The sequence below is a fragment of the Neurospora hispaniola genome (genome assembly GCF_033458365.1).
Source record: "Neurospora hispaniola strain FGSC 10403 chromosome Unknown B0T23scaffold_6, whole genome shotgun sequence".
In the NCBI taxonomy this organism is placed as follows: Eukaryota; Fungi; Ascomycota; class Sordariomycetes; order Sordariales; family Sordariaceae; genus Neurospora; species Neurospora hispaniola.
Window position 1 is genome coordinate 1,653,104 of NW_026944411.1, and position 18,047 is coordinate 1,671,150.

The 18,047-nt window shown below is 50.9% G+C and overlaps 6 protein-coding genes and 1 non-coding gene across 7 annotated transcripts; 6 read left to right on the top strand and 1 right to left on the bottom strand.

The window, feature by feature from the left end:
• The first annotated feature begins 106 nt into the window (after nt 1-106).
• On the top strand, nt 107-1,851 carry B0T23DRAFT_384680 (uncharacterized protein). The gene is made up of 2 exons (XM_062837488.1): nt 107-558; nt 622-1,851. The coding sequence occupies exons 1-2, from the start codon at nt 439-441 to the stop codon at nt 1,489-1,491; spliced, it is 990 nt and encodes a 329-aa protein (XP_062690812.1). The 5' UTR covers nt 107-438; the 3' UTR covers nt 1,492-1,851.
• Nucleotides 1,852-2,016: 165 nt separating this feature from the next.
• B0T23DRAFT_445327 (uncharacterized protein) lies at nt 2,017-4,407 on the top strand (the record flags this gene model as incomplete). Its single annotated transcript, XM_062840921.1, has 3 exons — nt 2,017-2,042; nt 2,194-2,674; nt 2,741-4,407. 3 exons carry the CDS (start codon nt 2,017-2,019, stop codon nt 4,100-4,102), a joined length of 1,869 nt encoding a protein of 622 aa, XP_062690813.1. The 3' UTR covers nt 4,103-4,407.
• Nucleotides 4,408-5,194: 787 nt separating this feature from the next.
• On the top strand, nt 5,195-6,807 carry B0T23DRAFT_384685 (histidine phosphatase superfamily). The gene is made up of 5 exons (XM_062837489.1): nt 5,195-5,629; nt 5,870-6,133; nt 6,233-6,463; nt 6,537-6,604; nt 6,718-6,807. The coding sequence occupies exons 1-5, from the start codon at nt 5,451-5,453 to the stop codon at nt 6,750-6,752; spliced, it is 777 nt and encodes a 258-aa protein (XP_062690814.1). The 5' UTR covers nt 5,195-5,450; the 3' UTR covers nt 6,753-6,807.
• Nucleotides 6,808-6,901: 94 nt separating this feature from the next.
• B0T23DRAFT_t267 lies at nt 6,902-6,995 on the top strand. The gene has a single exon. It is a non-coding gene; the product is annotated as a tRNA-Asp (tRNA).
• Nucleotides 6,996-7,370: 375 nt separating this feature from the next.
• B0T23DRAFT_430608 (S-adenosyl-L-methionine-dependent methyltransferase) lies at nt 7,371-8,771 on the bottom strand (the record flags this gene model as incomplete). Its single annotated transcript, XM_062840261.1, has 6 exons — nt 7,371-7,565; nt 7,684-7,917; nt 7,989-8,075; nt 8,253-8,260; nt 8,515-8,675; nt 8,740-8,771. 6 exons carry the CDS (start codon nt 8,769-8,771, stop codon nt 7,371-7,373), a joined length of 717 nt encoding a protein of 238 aa, XP_062690815.1.
• Nucleotides 8,772-13,937: 5,166 nt separating this feature from the next.
• On the top strand, nt 13,938-14,306 carry B0T23DRAFT_193252 (uncharacterized protein). Its single transcript, XM_062833250.1, has one exon. It carries the CDS (start codon nt 14,025-14,027, stop codon nt 14,271-14,273), a length of 249 nt encoding a protein of 82 aa, XP_062690816.1. The 5' UTR covers nt 13,938-14,024; the 3' UTR covers nt 14,274-14,306.
• Nucleotides 14,307-15,899: 1,593 nt separating this feature from the next.
• Nucleotides 15,900-17,412, top strand: B0T23DRAFT_406371 (uncharacterized protein; the record flags this gene model as incomplete). The annotated part of the gene is made up of 7 exons (XM_062839104.1): nt 15,900-15,965; nt 16,037-16,162; nt 16,432-16,451; nt 16,483-16,535; nt 16,583-16,726; nt 16,764-17,037; nt 17,202-17,412. 7 exons carry the CDS (start codon nt 15,900-15,902, stop codon nt 17,410-17,412), a joined length of 894 nt encoding a protein of 297 aa, XP_062690817.1.
• Nucleotides 17,413-18,047: the final 635 nt, after the last annotated feature.

The following is an 18,047-nucleotide window of genomic DNA, read 5'->3' on the forward strand; positions in this document are numbered from 1 at the left end:
GAGGTACCTAGGTTACCTGTACCTACCTCTTTTCATAGGCGAGCTCTGATAGTGCGTTATCTTTCAGCATCTTGTTCCGTCTTCCCACCACCAGCCCAGGCAACGACCCCGCTTGCCCACCTTGCACCAATCTCTGCCTCACACCCATACCTATAATCACGAAAACTACAGTTCTTGTTCAATTTATCGGGCGTGTTTCATGTCACGGTCGATGATCCAGGTTTTGGGCCCATCTTCCGATGCTGTGAACCTAAACTTGATCTTTTGCAGCAAAACCCATCACCCCAGCATTGGATCGCGTTCAGTCGCGCGCCTCTGCAATCCTGTCAGCATCACCGCCTACAATAACCTAACCGACGTTAGCACGCTATCTTATTAGAAGCTTAAGTGGCCGGGGTCAGCGCAAACCTTTCTCAGTGCAATATCTACGCAGTAGCAATGTCAGCTACCGCTCCCAAGATCGTCACGACTGGGTATGTCCACGAAGCCCTGGACAGGTTTGAAGAACAAAAGATCGGCAAGATCGGGAGGAACCTGGAAATTTTGCGGAAAGAACCTGCAAGTGCTATCTCCCAACCTGAGCTTCTCTTCCATGCTCGAATGCTAACACTCTTTCTTCAGCCTGTCAGAAACATCAATCTTCGCAAAGATATCGGGTCGGTAAACCTCGCGGTGGGCGGGAACCTAGAAGCTGTGTTTGTACAGCTCAATGGTAAACAGGCTACAGCGGAATGTGACGTGTGCAAGAAGAGTCTAGGACCGTTTGTCGGTTGTATTCAACACCCGAGTGTTGGCGATGGTTCATGTGCGAATTGCCTGTATAGGCGTCAGGGAGTCAAATGTACACATCGTGTTTCGATGGACACCGACAGTGACGACCTCCCGCTCATGCAGAGTCGCAAGCGGCAGGACCCCAATGTATACCCGCCACCTTGCACCAAGAAGAATGTCAAGAAGCAAAGAAGGACCATCGAAACTGAGACGGCTGGACATACTGAGGCAGAGCCGCCAATTCATGGCCCCGGCACAGCGCTTGGTTCGGCTGCAGACCACTGGCTAAAAAGTCTAGCCTTTAGCAAGTACGCTTCCCCAGCTCCTACTCAAGGAGAAAAGGCGAACAACGACTATGCGCCTAACCCGGGACACTTCGAAAACGGGAAGTACACGTCTAGCTCCGGACTCATCGAAAACAACAACTACACTCTTAGCCAAGCACCTGTGGCCATGAGAGGCAACGACTACGCCCCCAGCCCGACGCCGTTCAAAGGAACCATGAATGACATTCTCGACCACGATACCAGCAAGCCGATGCTTGCGTACCTGCCCAGGAATGTTTCCCCCGAGGTGTTACGCTCCATTGCCCAGTACCACCAGGACCTTGCGGACGACCTCCGCATGGAAGCCAAGAGGCTTGAGAAGGAGATGCGACAAGAGCGCGAGCGTGAGCGTGAGTGGGAAGTACGGGCTGCCAGACAAGCGCAATATGAATGAATGAGTGTTCCGATCCGCCGGTCGATCCTCGTCATCCAGGAGTTCGAAGAAGTTTCCCGTTTTCTTTGATTATTTGCTTTCTTTTTTCCCCTCTTACTGGCTGGTTTGCATTAGCGGGCGTGAATGAGGTATACCCCATGGCGGCCTTGAAGGGAGGCAATGGTTTTGACATCTGGAAGGCGTTATGAAAGACTGATGTAGAACAACATGTAGACGATGAGAAAAGCCCGTCTTATTTCTGGGAAGGTTCTGGAAAGTCGGAAACTGTCCCGTGGCTCCATAGGTCCATAGTAGGCATGGTGGTAGCGCTCCAAGACATTTTGTCGGCTGTGATATCTACAAAAAAGAACCAAGAGATCTGATTATCTGTTTTGTCACTCGAACTGACTTGATAGTGCTGTAACTGATTCGTGGAAGTCATTGCTCACTTCCTATCAAGCCGTGTCAATTCTAGATCCTGCGGATCAGGGCTACAAATCTGTTTCTCTCCCACATTCTACTCAATCGAGCTTCCTTCATTTAATCATGTTTGTCGTACTATGTTCCAGACTGTACGTTCGTTTCTAAGGACCTTTATAGCAAAGCCTAAAGAGTGTGGTTTGACATTCTTCTCTTGTGAAGCGACCAGGATATGGAAAAACCACACACCACCTCACCATAAGCCCCGACTACCAACCCAAGTTTATGTTCCTTATATAATAGTCTTCCAGACCGTGTGATAGAGCCTTTGGTTCCAGTGCGCGTCACTCCTCCTCTAGAAGTCCCAAAACCTTTCCAGCTTAGCGATTTTGCCACTAAGCATACTCATCAACAACACTCCACAAGCTTCAGGCCATACAAATGGCATATGGTAATGGCTTCAGACGATGAAAATTTCCTGGACGCTACTATTCGGAATAGTGGCTCGAATGTTCCGCGCATAGAAATTTTGGCAGACGAAATCGCTGGATTTGTGTCAGCCAGCCGACCCGCCAAAAGGAAGCGTGACAAAATGGTTATCCAAGACAAGTGGAATCTACAGGATCCCTCACAGGCCGCCACGAACGAAAATCATGATGATAACGCCAAGTTTTCAAGGCACTGGAAGCCACCACAGGGTATTATCACAGACAAGGACCTTGAAGAGATTCATGCAAGCCTTGGTTCAAGCAATACGAAGATTAAGGAACTGAGAAAACGCAAGGTAAGAGAAGACAGCGGACGAAGGTAATAAGCAATCCCGGAGCCAAGTGACCTGACATTAATACAGGCGGTGCGCGAGATCGCTTTACGGAAACGCATTGACACAATAGACCTTACGGAAAAGCACCAACTCGGAGCAGCTTATCTTCAGCTTACGGGTCAACAAACTCAAAATCCCTGTAAGGAATGCAAAGCTGGCAAAGGGCCCTTCGAGTTTTGCGTCTACGGTGATGGCAACAGGTGTGGCAACTGCTGTTACCGTGGCAGCGGCAACGCTCGCTGCTCTTTTCAGGTAACCGGGAAAGAGAATACTGAAGCTACCAATGAGTCCCCACATCACGCAGACAAAGATGCTTCGGTACCGGATACCGAATCAGTGCCGGACTTGCTCTCTGAACCTGGAATCGGGATAGGGCTTGAACATCATCCAGAGCCGGAGCCGGAACATCAGAAGGGCGGACGAGAACTAAGACCACGACCGCCACAGCCACCACGGCCGCCACGGCGCAATAGAAAACTGCCACAAAGAGAGCAGGATACTAAAGTGACAGAAACTGCCACAGTTGGCCGAAATCAACAACCTGACACACCCCTTAGCCCTCCACCCGCAACAACAATGACAAGAACAACAGCAGCAGCAGCAGCAGCAGCAGCAGCAACAACAAGGCAAGAACTACCATCAGATGTTCACGAAGCACAACTCCCTGCTGCCGTAGGATCAGTGGTTAACGTACAAACTTCCCGCGAACGATGCGAATGCAGGCCGAGAGACACCCGCCCCGAAGGACAGCAGCAAAGCGATGACACCACGGGCCTACAGGGTACCAAAACCAAAGACAGATACGAACATACAGCATACGGTGAAAGGGACAGAACCGAGTCCAGAGTAAGGGACATGGTGGATACCGCCAGAGATAGGTACATGGAGAGGGAGAGGGGGAGGACGCGAATCGCCAACGACCGCTCTTACTCTACCGGTAGTCCTAGCCCCGGTCCTCCCAATTCTATCCTCGCCTGTCTTCCCCCCAACACTCCAGTAGAAATCATGCGTTGCCTAGCGCAACATTACCAAAATCAAGCGGATGAATTGCGGCTTGAACATATGAGCCTTTCAAGGAACAGGTCGGCGATGGCATTGTGGCAAGGTGAAAAGCGACAGGACACTGGCAAGGAAAAAGATACAAGAGCGTTTGGCAGGGCTGCCGTTAGTGATGATGCGGGCCCTTTTTCCATTCTCGCATGTCTCGGAGATTCTCCTATGGAGACGCTGCGGCGCCTAGGACTGCATTATCAGTTTCAGGCGGATGAGTTGAGGCTGGAGTGCGTGAGGATTGACAGGGAGGAGAGAACGAGGAGACAACAGGAGCGCGAGAGGGAGTGGGAGCGGGAAAGAGGAGGAAGAGAAGATGGCGGCTGGACTGATAATTAAAGCGGTGTTGCTCGTCGCGACACTGATCTATTAGTATCTACAGGATGGTTGAAGGAGTGGGAGTACACTACGATATACGAGTGGTTGAGGAGTGGACAGAAGTTACCTACTTGCCTTTTTGACGGGAATCGAATGTACGTTACGAGCACGCAGTCCAATGCTGGTTTGTTTGCTACAGCCAGCTAACTCGAGACCTCTGGTCAACTTGTCCATGCGTTCCAATGAGAAGTTGACGCGATTGCGATGATAGGGGGTGAGAGTTAGTATAATATGTCGAGCTTCACATTAATAATGTGTTACCGAATAAATTCTATACACTTGAAGTACTATTGCGACGTTCATGATGGGTTATCATGTGTCTTACTCGGGACACAGAACTAATACACAACCCAGCATTGGACTGTATTGTAAAATTCAAGCTCTTTCAAAGTATCCGTGCAACCCCAAGCTTGACCGAGACATAGCCGAAAACAGTTTTACGTGTTCCGTACGCAACGGTGGGCGTAGCGAAGACCCGTGTATTGTCATATATTATACATGCACGCTACGTATTGTAACGAATACCTTACACTGGGAAAATTTACGTACCGAGCGTTCGTCCCGCTTCCACGGGCGTGGCGTTCATGGAGCGGGCCGCGCTTTTACTTCCCGTCATGTTTTAGCGTCCTTGAGGTTTCTGTCCGACAAGGGCGGCCGGTGGGACGGGGGGACTGGACTGCGTCCGTGCCTTGTGAAAAGTTCCCGTTACTTTCAGTTCCGTTTACGTAACTTGCAATTCTTCTGCCGAGTGGATCACAACTTCTTTTCTCCCCTTTGCCCTGTCAACTTCACCTCCTTGTACTCGTTCCAATTTTGATTTCTAAGAACTGATAATGGCCTTATCAATCAATCCACAGGCTGAAAAGTCCTGGTGCGCACTGGCGCAGTGCTGCTCGGGATGATTCCCATTCGTCGAATTAGGCTTAATTGAGAAATCATCAGATCGGCAATGATACCGAGGGTGCAATGTCATTGGTAGAAATTATGGCGTAATCATGGCGTTCCATTTCCGGCTGGGGAACATAAGAGCGGATGATGTCACGATATCCGAGAGAGAGGTTGCTTCTTGGAAGTGTCCTGCGGTCGAAAATTAGTAGCTACCTCAGGGTACTCTGCCTCGTCTGTTAAAGTGAAACCTCCCTTTACCCCGGCTGTTCCGGCAGTTTCATTGTTGAGCAACGTTTCACTACCTATATCAATTGTTTACTTCACCCTTCCGCCACTCCTCACGTTATTCCCATCAAGGCCAAGCAACCCAGGTCAAATTCAAGTTCCACCTTCGATAACTCAGCACTCGGAAGTAGCAAGGATGTCAACACCCCGGGTATTCATTATCAGACATGGCGAGACCGCATGGTCTATTGATGGCCGTCACACTGGCTCGACTGACATCCCGTTGACAGCGAATGGCGAGAAGCGCGTCAAGGCGACGGGGAAAGCGCTTATAGGTGATGACCGCCTGATTGTTCCCAAGAAGCTGGCCCATATGTGAGTGAACTTGCAAATTGCCCAATCGGTTTGGTTCCCTTAAAAAAAAGAGGAAAAAGGGATAGGAAAGACAACACCCAGTGTATACATCGCCAAGATACGTTAATGAACGATGATATAACCAGCCAGTCTGCGGTCGGTACTGTCAGCTGACTTTGGCCTGTGGTGGTGTTCAAATACCACGTTTTTGAGGCCAACAATGACCAGCACACTAAGTAACACTACCTACTATGCATACAGATACGTATCTCCCCGAAAAAGAGCCCAGCGTACCTTTGAGCTTCTAAATCTCGGTACTAAAGGTCCGCTTCCATGGAAACGTCATGGCGAGTGCGAATCCAAGCCAGTTCCATGCGATGCCGAGGTTGAAGTCACCGAGGACATCCGCGAGTGGGATTATGGTGAATACGAAGGTATCACTAGTCCGCAAATCAGGGAGAAGAGAAAGCAACAAGGCCTTGAACCCAATTGGGACATTTGGAGGGATGGGTGCCCTGGAGGAGAGTGAGTTGTCCAGTCAACACTGTTCCCATGCTTCAGCTTGTGTCTCGTTCTTTGTTCTTTAGTGTCCGGTTGCTGATCACAGGAAAATCTCGTCTGCAGGAGTCCCGCAGATGTCAACGAGCGCTGCGATCGTCTCATCAAAGATATTCGGGAGAGGTTTCACGCTCCCGCGCTCAATAAGCCCAAGGGAGATCCTGATGCGGAACGCGCCGATGTGTTGATTGTTGCCCATGGACACATCCTTCGTGCGTTTGCACAGCGATGGACTGGGCTGTCTCTGCACGAGGGACCTTCGTTTTTGCTGGAAGCTGGCGGTGTCGGTACCTTAAGGTGAGTGCAATCGGCGTTGTATTCATCCATGCCTTGTCACAATTGCAGGAAGCTGACAGGATCGATGCCAAAGCTATGAGCATCACAATATCAATGAGCCTGCTATTATTTTGGGCAGTGCTTTCCATGTTGATCTTGAGGGTAAGTCTATTTTGCTAGAAATGAACGTGTGGTTGAACGCTGCGTTGCCGTAACATCCTTTTCTCTTATTTCATCACGAAACAGACTGTTTTCTGTACTGACAGCAGATTTAGATGATGCGAAGCTAGATAAGCTGGAGAATATGTAAATTATTCTTAAACTTCGGGAATGGTAACGAGGGATGGATGCCAGACGTTCTCGGTGGAGGTGAGCGGACCCATCGTGATCTGGATATATAAGGCTCTGTTGAAAGTCCGCCACCAACAATCAGCTACGGTGGATGTCCACATCCACAAGTCTTCCGTAGTATAGTGGTCAGTATGTGAGCTTGTCAAGTTTGAAAATCAGCCTCGATTCGCTCGAGACCCGGGTTCAATTCCCGGCGGGAGAGACCTTCTTTTTTCCTCCTTTTGGGAGGTTGATCCAAACTGAGATTCGTCTTCTATCATAGATGAGTTAGCATTTGCATCTGTGAATTTCTTGTTACTCTGTTCCTTTTTCGTTTCCTTTCTCCGTATCGTATATTGTGGCTATTTTGGCTGCTTTCGATGACAGCCTCGGCGTGGTAGCTGAGTCTACCAACAATCCTCCTAACGTTACTATATACCTGCTTGCATGTCGCTACACACTGTTGAAGAAGTTTTCCATATCATCAAAGTTCCACTGATAAACTAGTGGCATCATGCGAATGACTTCATTGAAGCTTTGACATGAACCATACCTATCTTATCATAAATGGCGTTACCAAATAGAGCCCTCCCTGCTCTTATTCCTTGGTACCACGCGCAAGGAAGACCTGTCTACGGACCTCCTCAGGCCTGTTTTCCGTGGCCTTGTTGAAGGCAATTCCGATTGTCTCCAACGCAAAGTCCTTTCCGGCGCCAGCATCTTGGAAAATCTTCTTGACCTGTTCCTCGGAGAAGCCATGGTGCGTGATAGTATGCGAAGCAGCATGACTGTCCTGTAATGTGGTTCACATGGTTCAGTATGTCATCGTACTTAGCACAATCCATTTTGAATGCGTCTGTAGCCCCAGCTTCGACGATAACCTCAGGGAAGTCGAAGAAAAATAGACGTACATCAGCAACCTTGCTATGAGGCAAGAAGTCCAAGATCAATAGAACACCGCCAGGCCGGAGCCGCTCGACCAGCCTCTGTGCCGCAAGAGCGGGGTCGTCAAAATGGTGGAAGCCTAGCCCGACAACGGCGATATCGAAGTGGTGAAAATCGAAGCCGGAAAACTCTCGGGGATCAGGATCGTTGGGATCTAGAAGGTTGCCTTGGTAGGCATACATTTCGTCGCGAGCAAGGCCCTATCGGTACTTGATTTAGTTCTCCGTTCCGCACATATATCATCAGAGGGAGAGGGAAAAGGGTCATTTACCTGGTTCTCAGCTCTGGCATTGTACTGAGCGACCATGTTCTCCGAGAGATCAATACCGACGCATTGTGTGGTGTAAGGAGCTAGAGCCTAGAGAAGTTGTTAGAACTCAATCTGCGATCATCCTGATGGGGCGTAGATGTGATGACTGCATGCCGAAACTTTGCACGGGAAGGAGAGCGGGACTGCCTATCGGGAACTCGGTCCCATGAAGCAAATCTCTGCGCTCTTCAACCGTGTTGAGCGGACCAAAGTAGGTTGACTTACTCTAGACACTACAACAATGCGTCTGGTTAGCGATGCTGCACAGAGAACGAGAAGACAAAAGCGGCAAGCCGGGTATAGACAGCCAACAGCAAGCCACTGGAGCAAGATTCCAGACCTAACTACCTGCTCAGAGGCTTTCAAGAAATTCAATCCACACATGTGCAGTGAACTTTCCAGGCCTCTAAGCCCCTCAAATCTTGCTAAGATCTCCTTACCCCGACACTGCAAGAAACTAGCACTTTGCCACCAAGGATGCACTCACCAACTCCAGTACCACAGGCGTAATCCAGAAGCCTCACACTTCCAGCATCGGCGTCGTCATCTACCCACTCGACTCCAATGAAATCAAGTCTGGCCCGGATTTCCTCGACAATCCTGTCCAAGGTTTTTGCGTGCTTAGCATCGTATGCTGCAGCTTCGTTGCTGTTGTAAGGGAGATGGCGTTAGCGTCTGTTGACCCAGCAAACAGGGACCTCGGCTGTCTTACTTGAAGTATTCCTTATTCTGTTCTGAAGCCATGGTAGGCAAAGTAGCCTCGTCGATAGTCTGATTGACGCCGATGTGGTTGACAGTATAGCAGCTACAGTAGCCTCCTAGCGTTGTAGGCCGGGTTATGATGTCTAATAAAGCTGTCCGACAATCACGAAAAGCGTGCCCCGGCCCGTAGGACTCGGGTGGATTTTGCCGCCGACCCGCCGCCGTACGGGTCACGTACCGAACGTAAGCTTACGCTACATTACGGGTAGATGACAGTGATGAAAAGACCTTTAGAGGTAACTAACGTTTCTCGTTTTTACTGGTACCGCATTACATACTGCTTCGTACGCTACACGGAGTGGCATGTCTGCCGGACCTTTGCGGCTTCGGCTTCCAAAACGAGCCGACCCCGTCCGGAGCACATACTACACTACTATTTGGTGAACGTGATCATCTTCCATACTATATTTGTAACACTCGAGCGTTTAGATCATAATCCCATTAGCGGCCAACAAACACTCGTCGGCTTTCTTACACTTTCTACCAATTTCCCCGTCAAACTACATATGGGCGCCCGACAGTGGTTGAATGCATGGCATCGTCCACCTATGACATTTTGATGTTCTCAACTCCTTCTCATGCCGTGCCGTGAGGGTGCGGCGTGCCGTGCCATAATGCCAAATGACAGAGGCCAATGGCAAATAGCTCCAAACCTTCATGGCTCTCGCCCATATGGCAGATTGCCCATCACACCAACCCAACCGGACCGAAGGTCTCCTGTCAAGGGCTTGCTGACGGGTTGACGATGACAGAGTTCAACAGGCTCAGCCTTGATCGGTCCTGGCCCACCCAAAACCAACCACCAACGTTCTCTTACGCGATGTCCCGTAATATGTGGTGAGTCACCTTATCCGTAGAAACTTCTACGGTTAGAGTAGCCGCTTCGGATCTTATTGGCCGCGAGAAAGGGGCACCCGGGGAGTGTCAATGCGTACAACACGGGTTGGCAATTCACGCGAGGAGGAAGAATGGTAAGCAATTTGTAATGTAGGCAGGCAATAACCGCTAGAGTACCAATGCTCTTCAACCATTATCCGGGCAAGATCTTGGAAGCAGAACGTGATGAACTTTGGTTACTTGTAAGGCTGCAGCCACCATCGGGACTTTGAGAGGCTGGTTGAAGTTGAAGCGCTGTCCGAAAAAAAAAAAAAAAAAAAAAAAAAAAAAAGACCACTTTGTCGGGCTGACCAAGGTCTTTTCCGAGATTAAATTCCGACGTGCCTTCCTAGGCAGTAATCTAGGGTCAGATCTCTGACCTAGCGCTAACAAGCATTCTACGGTTGCCATTCCTCAAAGCGAAACGGTACGGACATAGTCTCTCCATCACATCCACAACCTTGTACCGTTTTCCGTGTCCACCAGCGACGTGATTGACTTTGGAACAAAGGGACCAGGATCGACAATCATCCCAAGCTGAAGCAAACGTGTACCGGAGCTGTGAACCGAATCCGTCACTTGATCTTTGGGTTAAGTCTTACCTACAGCAATGGGATCCCCCACCCCCGCCCGACCCGAATGATCAGATATTACAGAGCCCTTTTTTTTTTGAAAAAAAAAAAAAAAACAATAAAACACAATCACTGCAGTACATACCTAGGGTGTCATAGGAGGAGGGGGAGCCAGAACAGTTTCGGATTGACCAGCTCAACCGGAGACTGCACTCGCGCCTATTCTACGGTCGTGTAGGCTTCATCTTGCTGTTGAGGAGAGAAGCCGTCATCTGGCTTCACGATCCCGTTTCACTCCACTATCTGGGAGAAGTGGAAGCGGCAAGCTGTGGAGATTCGGGGAACTAAAAGGGATGAACTTTCCGGGGAGAATGGAAAGGGAAAAGGAAAAAAATGACGGTACACTATCTGATATAAATGTAAGCTAACATAGTCGGGTGGGGAGTCAGCCCAGGTCTGTCAGCTCATCTTTCCAGTAATGAACCAGGTGCGCACCACCATTATTTTGGACGGCCGCAAGACACAACCTCTGGCCATCTTCGACCGCTTCAAGCCTGTTGACAACCGTGAACACTAGCTTGACTAGCGTGGTTTCAACACGGTAGCACAGTAGCATTGACTCCCGTCCGTCCGTCCGTCCGCCCGCCCGCCCGCCGCACCCGGTTTTGTCCAAAATGCTGGCTGGCCTGCGGTGCCCGCTGACGACGTGACCGGCCGTTGGGGTGCGTTCGATCCTCCAGGATCCAAAGGGCTCCCAGCCAGTCGTATCACAAGCGAGGGAGAAAGCGAGAGGGCCGCAGAGAAGCTCGAGGTTTCAACTTTGCAAACGAGATGTAATGTAGGGTCGGCAAGATCAAAGTGCAACTTCAGGCGCACGTGTCCGATGACTTCGAACCGTCACAATTTGACAAGACTCTTTTATTGAGGGTTGAGTAGTATTTTAATTCCTGGGCACTGCAAAGTGATCCAAATTTGTATATACACCGATCGTTGCGGAACATGGCGGGACTGGCAAGCTAATTAGCAATGATTCATCATGAAAAGAGGGTCGAGAGGGAGTTGATCAGACATAATATCCAGATCCCAACTGATGGCTGTGCATAGGCGCCACTGTAGCGCTCACGTCGGTTGCTTACAAGTAGTAGCTGATGGAGGCAACGCCAGATCGAGCCGGTGAGCTTTGGCAAAGACATGCTCCATAGGTACTCCGTAGTTTACACTTCTTGAGCACTTCAAGCGCAGAAATGACTGGCAATCCAGGGGGGAAGGACCTCCGCATAACAAAAGTGTTTGACGGTATTTCTCTTTACCAGTGAAGGAATGGCATCCTCTCAGCACATATGACTTTTAGGGAATACGGTACCTATGATCCGATCTATGCAGGATACTAGAATAGGCCGTACTTGTGTGGAGTATAGTAAAGCCGGGGCAGTTCGTAAAAACGGAGCAAGCTACGAATCGAGCTAGGGAAGGGAGGGTGTTGGTTTCTTGGTAACCTATTAAAACTTGTGATCCACCCAATAAGAGGTCAGATGGAAGAGAAGCCGAAGGAGAAAGAAAGAAACAAAAAAAAAAGAAAGGACGTTTCTTCCCGGCGCCGGGAGCAGCAATGAAACCAGTACACTAAAATCAACAAATGGGACTCGCTAGCACGCCTAGACTAGTAGTCAGTTAGGTCCATGCAAGTTGCAGTACACTATGCGTCCAGATACTACCCCTATTTGTGAAATGGAAATACCAGCAGCACGTAATGGACCAGGACCTACGCAGTAGACAAGGAACATCAGTGCTTCACCCCAAAAGGGCAACATTTATTTCATGATCCTGCCCTCACCGCGCTGCGCACTTGAATTGCTTTGCTATGTAGCTTGGTCAAGTTCGTTGGTGAGGTAGGAGAGTTGGTGGTGACATGTACAGGTTAGCTTGACGGCAACATGTGTGTGAGCGATTGTCAACTGCTTTGCCAACTTCGGCAGCCCGCCGCGATGTACCATGAGTAGAATGTATTTTGTGCCACCATGTTAGCACATTGAACAAGAGGATGTAGGCTTGGTCAACTTCCGGTTTCAAGAAGCCAAGAAGGGTGCTGTGAACCGACGTGATGAGTTGTGAACGCCGACATCTCGCATACAGCAACCATGACATATCAGGTGGTCTTGCCTGTCAGAACACGGCGATTCCAGCAATCTGGGAAGTGCGGTACTGCCCGCCGGATGGGTTCTCGGGTACCGTGCGGAAAGCGAAGGCGTCCGAGTAGAAAAACTGTGAAATAAATAACCGTCGTACGATACCTGTTAATGTGCGTACTTACATATACCACGATGCCGCTTCGTTTCCGTTACGAAGCGTGGTATTACGAAGCGGGTCGCAAGTCAGCTGGGCTCCATTGAAGAAACGGAGCGGAGCGAAGCGAACGAAGCCAAGAAAGGCCACCTGCCAAGAAGGAATTGAGTGATCGATGGGGACAACTGAATGGAAGAGGATTGTTCGGTCCCCACTAGCTGCATCGCATGGACCCTCGCGTCGGTCCGTAGAAGCCTAGGACCGACTCCTTGGGTCTTGTTTTTGTCTTGATTGGGTACACCTGGAATCCGGCCCAGCAGCCCCTGATGCTCCTCGCGATAGGACTTACGCTGTTCTCCAGTTGATCTCGGTAATCCTGGCTCGGGCCAGGCTCCCGGTATAGGGCGCCTCTTATACAGTAACGGCAACCCGATGGACGTGTCGGACGAAGTGAAGTTGAAAAGCTGTTGTTAGCGAACACTACGTATCTGAGTCACAAAATTAATCGCTATAAGGGACGTGCGTTCTTTCCCCGTATTACCGTAGAAACTCGGTCAATTGGCAAAACCAAATCCCTCTTTGAGCGCCCGACAGTAAGCACAGGAAGCAGCATACTCCTGTACATATGTCCGCTCAGTTAGTGAAGGTCATACAATACTAGCTAACACTATCCTGCCTGCGTTCCAAAGCACAGGCTCGGACTTGAGCGCTACAGATCTTTCTGTGCTATGTCCCAAAAACCTCTTTTTGGGACATTTTGGTTTTGCCAATTGACCGAGTTTCTACGGTAGCAAGATGTGTACACGGGTTGAACCGAGCGTTCTGTTCCGAGTCCCAATCCGTCATCCGGTTTTCTGTTTCTGCACTTCTGGCAAGCCTTGATAATGGCACAGAAAGCATCACACACAACGCAATGTATGAATATAACCCTGGCGCCGGACGCACAGAACCGCAGAAGCGTGCCGTAAACTTCAACAGTGGTACACTACACCTTGCTCCAGTTATAGTCGGTCTAAGTAGACTGCATCCTGAGCTATTCACCCACGCCTATTCTTCCTGCACACTGCTGTGTAGCACCTGCAGGAAGAGAATCAAACAGTAGACGGGGAACCGATCAGTGGCCCTTTTTGGATGTCCGCAAAGTTCCGTTCTCCTTGTCGTACCCAATAGCATGGCCATGACTGCAGCATGTTAGCCATTAACGGAGACTATGATGGGCAGGCCTCGCAAGTGGTTGGTCAGGTCGTGATAGGTAGCTGAACAGTCAGTGACCTTGCTTCCATTGCGTTTAGGCCTCACTGCTTGTGTACCTGCTACTACATACCAACTGCTGCAGAGCGCTGGCCGTCTGTACACCTGCCGAAATAGATCCATTGATGTGATAATGCGTCGCTATGCCACTCGTATACAAATGCGCTGTAGGGATACACGCGGTTGATTGCCTTGGGCGAGCGAGCGGTTAAGGCAGAAGACCAGATTCAGGAGGCCGGGATCCGTTTCTAACATGCGGTCTCCCTGCCGCAGAGTCAGGCGGAAAGCGCAAGACGCTCGTTTCCAGTGTTTCCTCCTCTTCGTCGTCTCGAGCCGAGCCGCCGAACCTTTTCCCAACGCCAGCCACCTTTCCGCACTCACCGAGGTCTATATTGTGCCAGTGAGTGGTGTGGAACTCTGGGTAGCACGGTTTTGCGCGGACGCCTGCAGTGCTGTCCTTCCACACTCTCACAGTTTCTGTTGGGCTTCACCAGAAATCTGATGGAGGGTACCTAATCGATTAGTCCGTTAAACATCAGACTCATCCTTCCCATTTCGACCTTGTGTGCTTCCCAGGCTGGCGAACTGGTCTTATGCTGACCAATTTGGTATACCACGAGAGAAGGAAATAGCCAGGGATGCTATTTTCCCGCGTGCGCCCACTCCGGACGCCTCAGCGGGAGCCGTCAGATTTCACATTTCGGTTTCACATTTCGGGCCTGCCGCTCGCTTGCCTTGGTTGAGTGACAGGTCTGAGGATGGCACCCGAGATGCCCCATAGCGCATCGGTAGGTGCCAAACTCCTGCTGTGACAAGAATACCGCATCAAGCCATGTCTCCCTTCAGTGCAACCACAGGCGACCTCCGGGTAGGCGGGTACCCAGCTTCAGCCAGACGATAGTCGTGGAAAACAGGCGGGCGGGTGGGCGGCTTGCGATGGGAATTTTTTTTCCCTTTGGGCTTCATGAGCAGTGAGATGACTGGGCTCCCCATGCGTCGAAAACTCGCTCATGCGAGTGAGAGTCCAGGATCCCCATTGTTTGAGATCTGCCCCATCACCTCTCATGCCCCCTCTTGCCGAGGTTGTCAGTAGAAAATCTTTGCTCTGGCCACCTCTAAGAAATAGTCAGCAACATGCACTAGGTAGACTGCATGCGCTCACTGCACCTGGGATCCTCCTGTTCAGTCGGTTCCTCGCACAGCCGTGGTCAACCATTTTCCCCCTTTCCGCTATGGTATCGGATATCAATTCAGAGGTTCGATTGCGGAATAACTGATGGCAAGCGCCGGAACCAAAAAAAAAACAACAAAAAACTACATGGATGCTGGGTGATGGACAGGCGGAGATGATGGAAGCTCACCGCCGTTTGCCTACGAGTCTTTCCGTCTCTTGCCCTAGGAGCCTAGGTACCAATCGATGAAACTGTCCTCCTCACACTAGTTCATGGTCACAGTTCACTAACCCGTCCGGTCCGCTCAGGATGGGGATAGAAGGTGCATTGCATCCTCCGATAGGTCCTGGTCGTTTTGCCTCGCAAGTCCGAGCGCTTCCTGGTTGCCTCTGATGTACTGCCGTGGCATGCGCATCAAGTGGTACCGTACCATTTTGCCAGTTTCATGCTGTCTTTCTTTCCTATCCATTGCTAAGAGTCAGGTGGGCTAGAAAACTGGCGTCTTCTCTCCACCTTTCAGCTCGAGTTGAGCATCAGCCAGGCAAACGAGCGCCAATCCCCGTACAACTGTACAGTCCGACGTTCGCTCTCTGCTACCTTGATCGGTTGCAAATCTGGAAAAACGAGGCCGGAAGGACAGCGACTGGCTTGTGACTCGTCGACCTGAACTGAGTGACGGCTCATATTGCTCAAATATCGAACTGCGACAAGGAAACCTGTGTGAAGCCGAAGGTTGTTGGACATGACATTTATAAAAGGTGACTAAGTTGTGCTGACGGCTTTCCGTCACATCTGGCGCTCTAGTATCCGTCGCATGGGGTTTGAGTGTCAAAAGTGTGTACTGCACGGCGTAGCGCAGTTTTGAATGCATGACGACCACCGTGTAAAGAGGCGGGGACTAGAAAAATCGTTTTTAGGGACTACCATCCCCGAGACTCGGCGATACACACTCCCCCATGCATGGGCTCGCATCTTGCCCGCGTCACTTGAACGGCGGGCGAACCCGCCCGTTTTTCTTACCCGTCCGTCCTACCGCACGTCCCAACGCGTTCTCCCTGCAGTGGTCTTCACCAGAAGCTCCTCGCTGAACCAGGAATTTGATAACGCTTATTACCGGGTGTTCCAATCACATCTCTTGCAGGGTGTTGACGTTTTGACGGGTTGCAGTAGTGTGCGACACAGCCCCACGAAGGGTGGCATCATCCCGGTCGCAGCTGAGGTTCTCGGGCTTCTGCGAGGAATAGCGAAATCGGGCCTTTCTCGCTAGTGTCGTCAAGGCCATTGTACTGTACGCAGTACAGTATCGCTCCGCATGGGGCGCGTGGAGACAGTCTTCCACTTCTGACCACTGATCACGGCCGGTGTAATATTCTCTGGATCGCAAAGGTACCTGTTTTGTGAGCATGAGCAGAGAATGGCCTTATAGCCCATCTGCTGTATGTTTCCGGGCGTGCGAGAAAAGGAATGGTAGTGGTGACGGTCGTACAGGAGCCACGCGGCGTGCTGCGGTACAGTGCTGCCCGGGCGCGGGCTTACAAGCGACCCAAGGCAGCTTTACGAAGTACATTCACTTGACATGATTTACGTTACCCGTAAATACGATACTGTGGTTTCCTTTCCGCCTGTACTTACTGCATAGTACATCATCAATCTTGGGAGAAGTCTCCATGTCCATTTCGGCCGAGACACACAGTTTTCTTTCCTCTCCGTGCGAGGACGAAAAACTGCAGCGAAGAGGCAATGACGGACATGCAGCACGCCCGGGATGAAGCGGAACGGGAAGGTACAGTTGTGGCCCCCAATGCAACGTGGCCCAACAGGGCCCTCCAACGTTTCTGCTACCTTGTGGTGCTCGATCATCCGCGCCAGCGTGGGCCGCACAAAAGGTCGAGGAGGTCACAGCGCCCTGAGCGCCAACTCGGACTCGAAGTTGGCTCGGTCAGGTAACGTGTTAGGGGCATGGCTTGTCGTGTCCTGGCCGAGCTTCGTTGTAATTCCCGGCGGTGGTCGGTACGGCGTTGGAACGTCAACCGGACGCCAACCAGAAGACGCCATAAGTTGGTGGCTTGTTGCTCACGCAGAAAATGATTCCCAGCATGTTGGTACGCTGTGTTCGTTCTCGGGCCTTTGTGTCGACTGAGTAGTGTACGTACTATATCTGGTAGCTTTTCACCAATCAGTATCTGTTTTGGCACACAGTGCCGCATGCACTTACCGGGCAGAACTCCGACTTGACATACGACACAGACCAACTTTAGGCGAGGAGATGCTCTCAATACGGAGAGGAAGACGGAGATGGAGCCTGACGAGCACCCACGCGTGGCCCGACGGGCCGTGACGGGACCTGGGGCTCGCCCTGGACGTGAAAGCTCCAGTCAGATGAAGTGGATCAACGCAAATAGCGGAACGCTTTCGCCTGAACGCCTCGAACTCGCCCAGCCAGCCCCGGGTAGAAGGAACGAGGTCTGACAGGCTGACCCCAGATACCGGGATAGCAGATGGGCCATGGTCATCTCCAGAAAAGGAGAGATTGGAAACAAGAAACAAAGAAAATTGACGCCACACCCTCTCCTAACCGATGCTCGCGGCACATAGGGAGACAGGGTGTCGTGACGAAGTGGGTGCACTAACGACGGAGCAATGACACATTCTTTTTCGGTGTTCCCGCCAGGCCCGCCAGATTGAGCGGAAAGAATGGTGGAGTACAGGACTGTTTCTGCACGTGACTGCCAAGAAGGGCGCTAGTAACTAGGAACCAGGCCTCTCTGGTTTCTTTCCAACTGCATCATCACCCTCTGTCTCTAACCCTCCCTCCAGAGATGTGATGTCCATCAACGTGACTGTTTAACGGTGACCTAAGTATAACCTTTTGTGAACACATGAAGGAATTTCACTCTCGAGAGTCGCGATCCTCCGCAAACCTACTAGGGACTTGAGCTTCGATAGGTTGCTACCTAGCTGGGTCAGTTTGAGCCGGTTGCAGACATGCAGACCGCCTTCTCCAGCCGCCAGACATTCAGACAAGCGCCGTGATGGGGAACAAGAGAGCAACTCGGTCTCGCGCCCACAGCCAAACTGGGCAGACCTTGTTTTAGCCTGTGCCG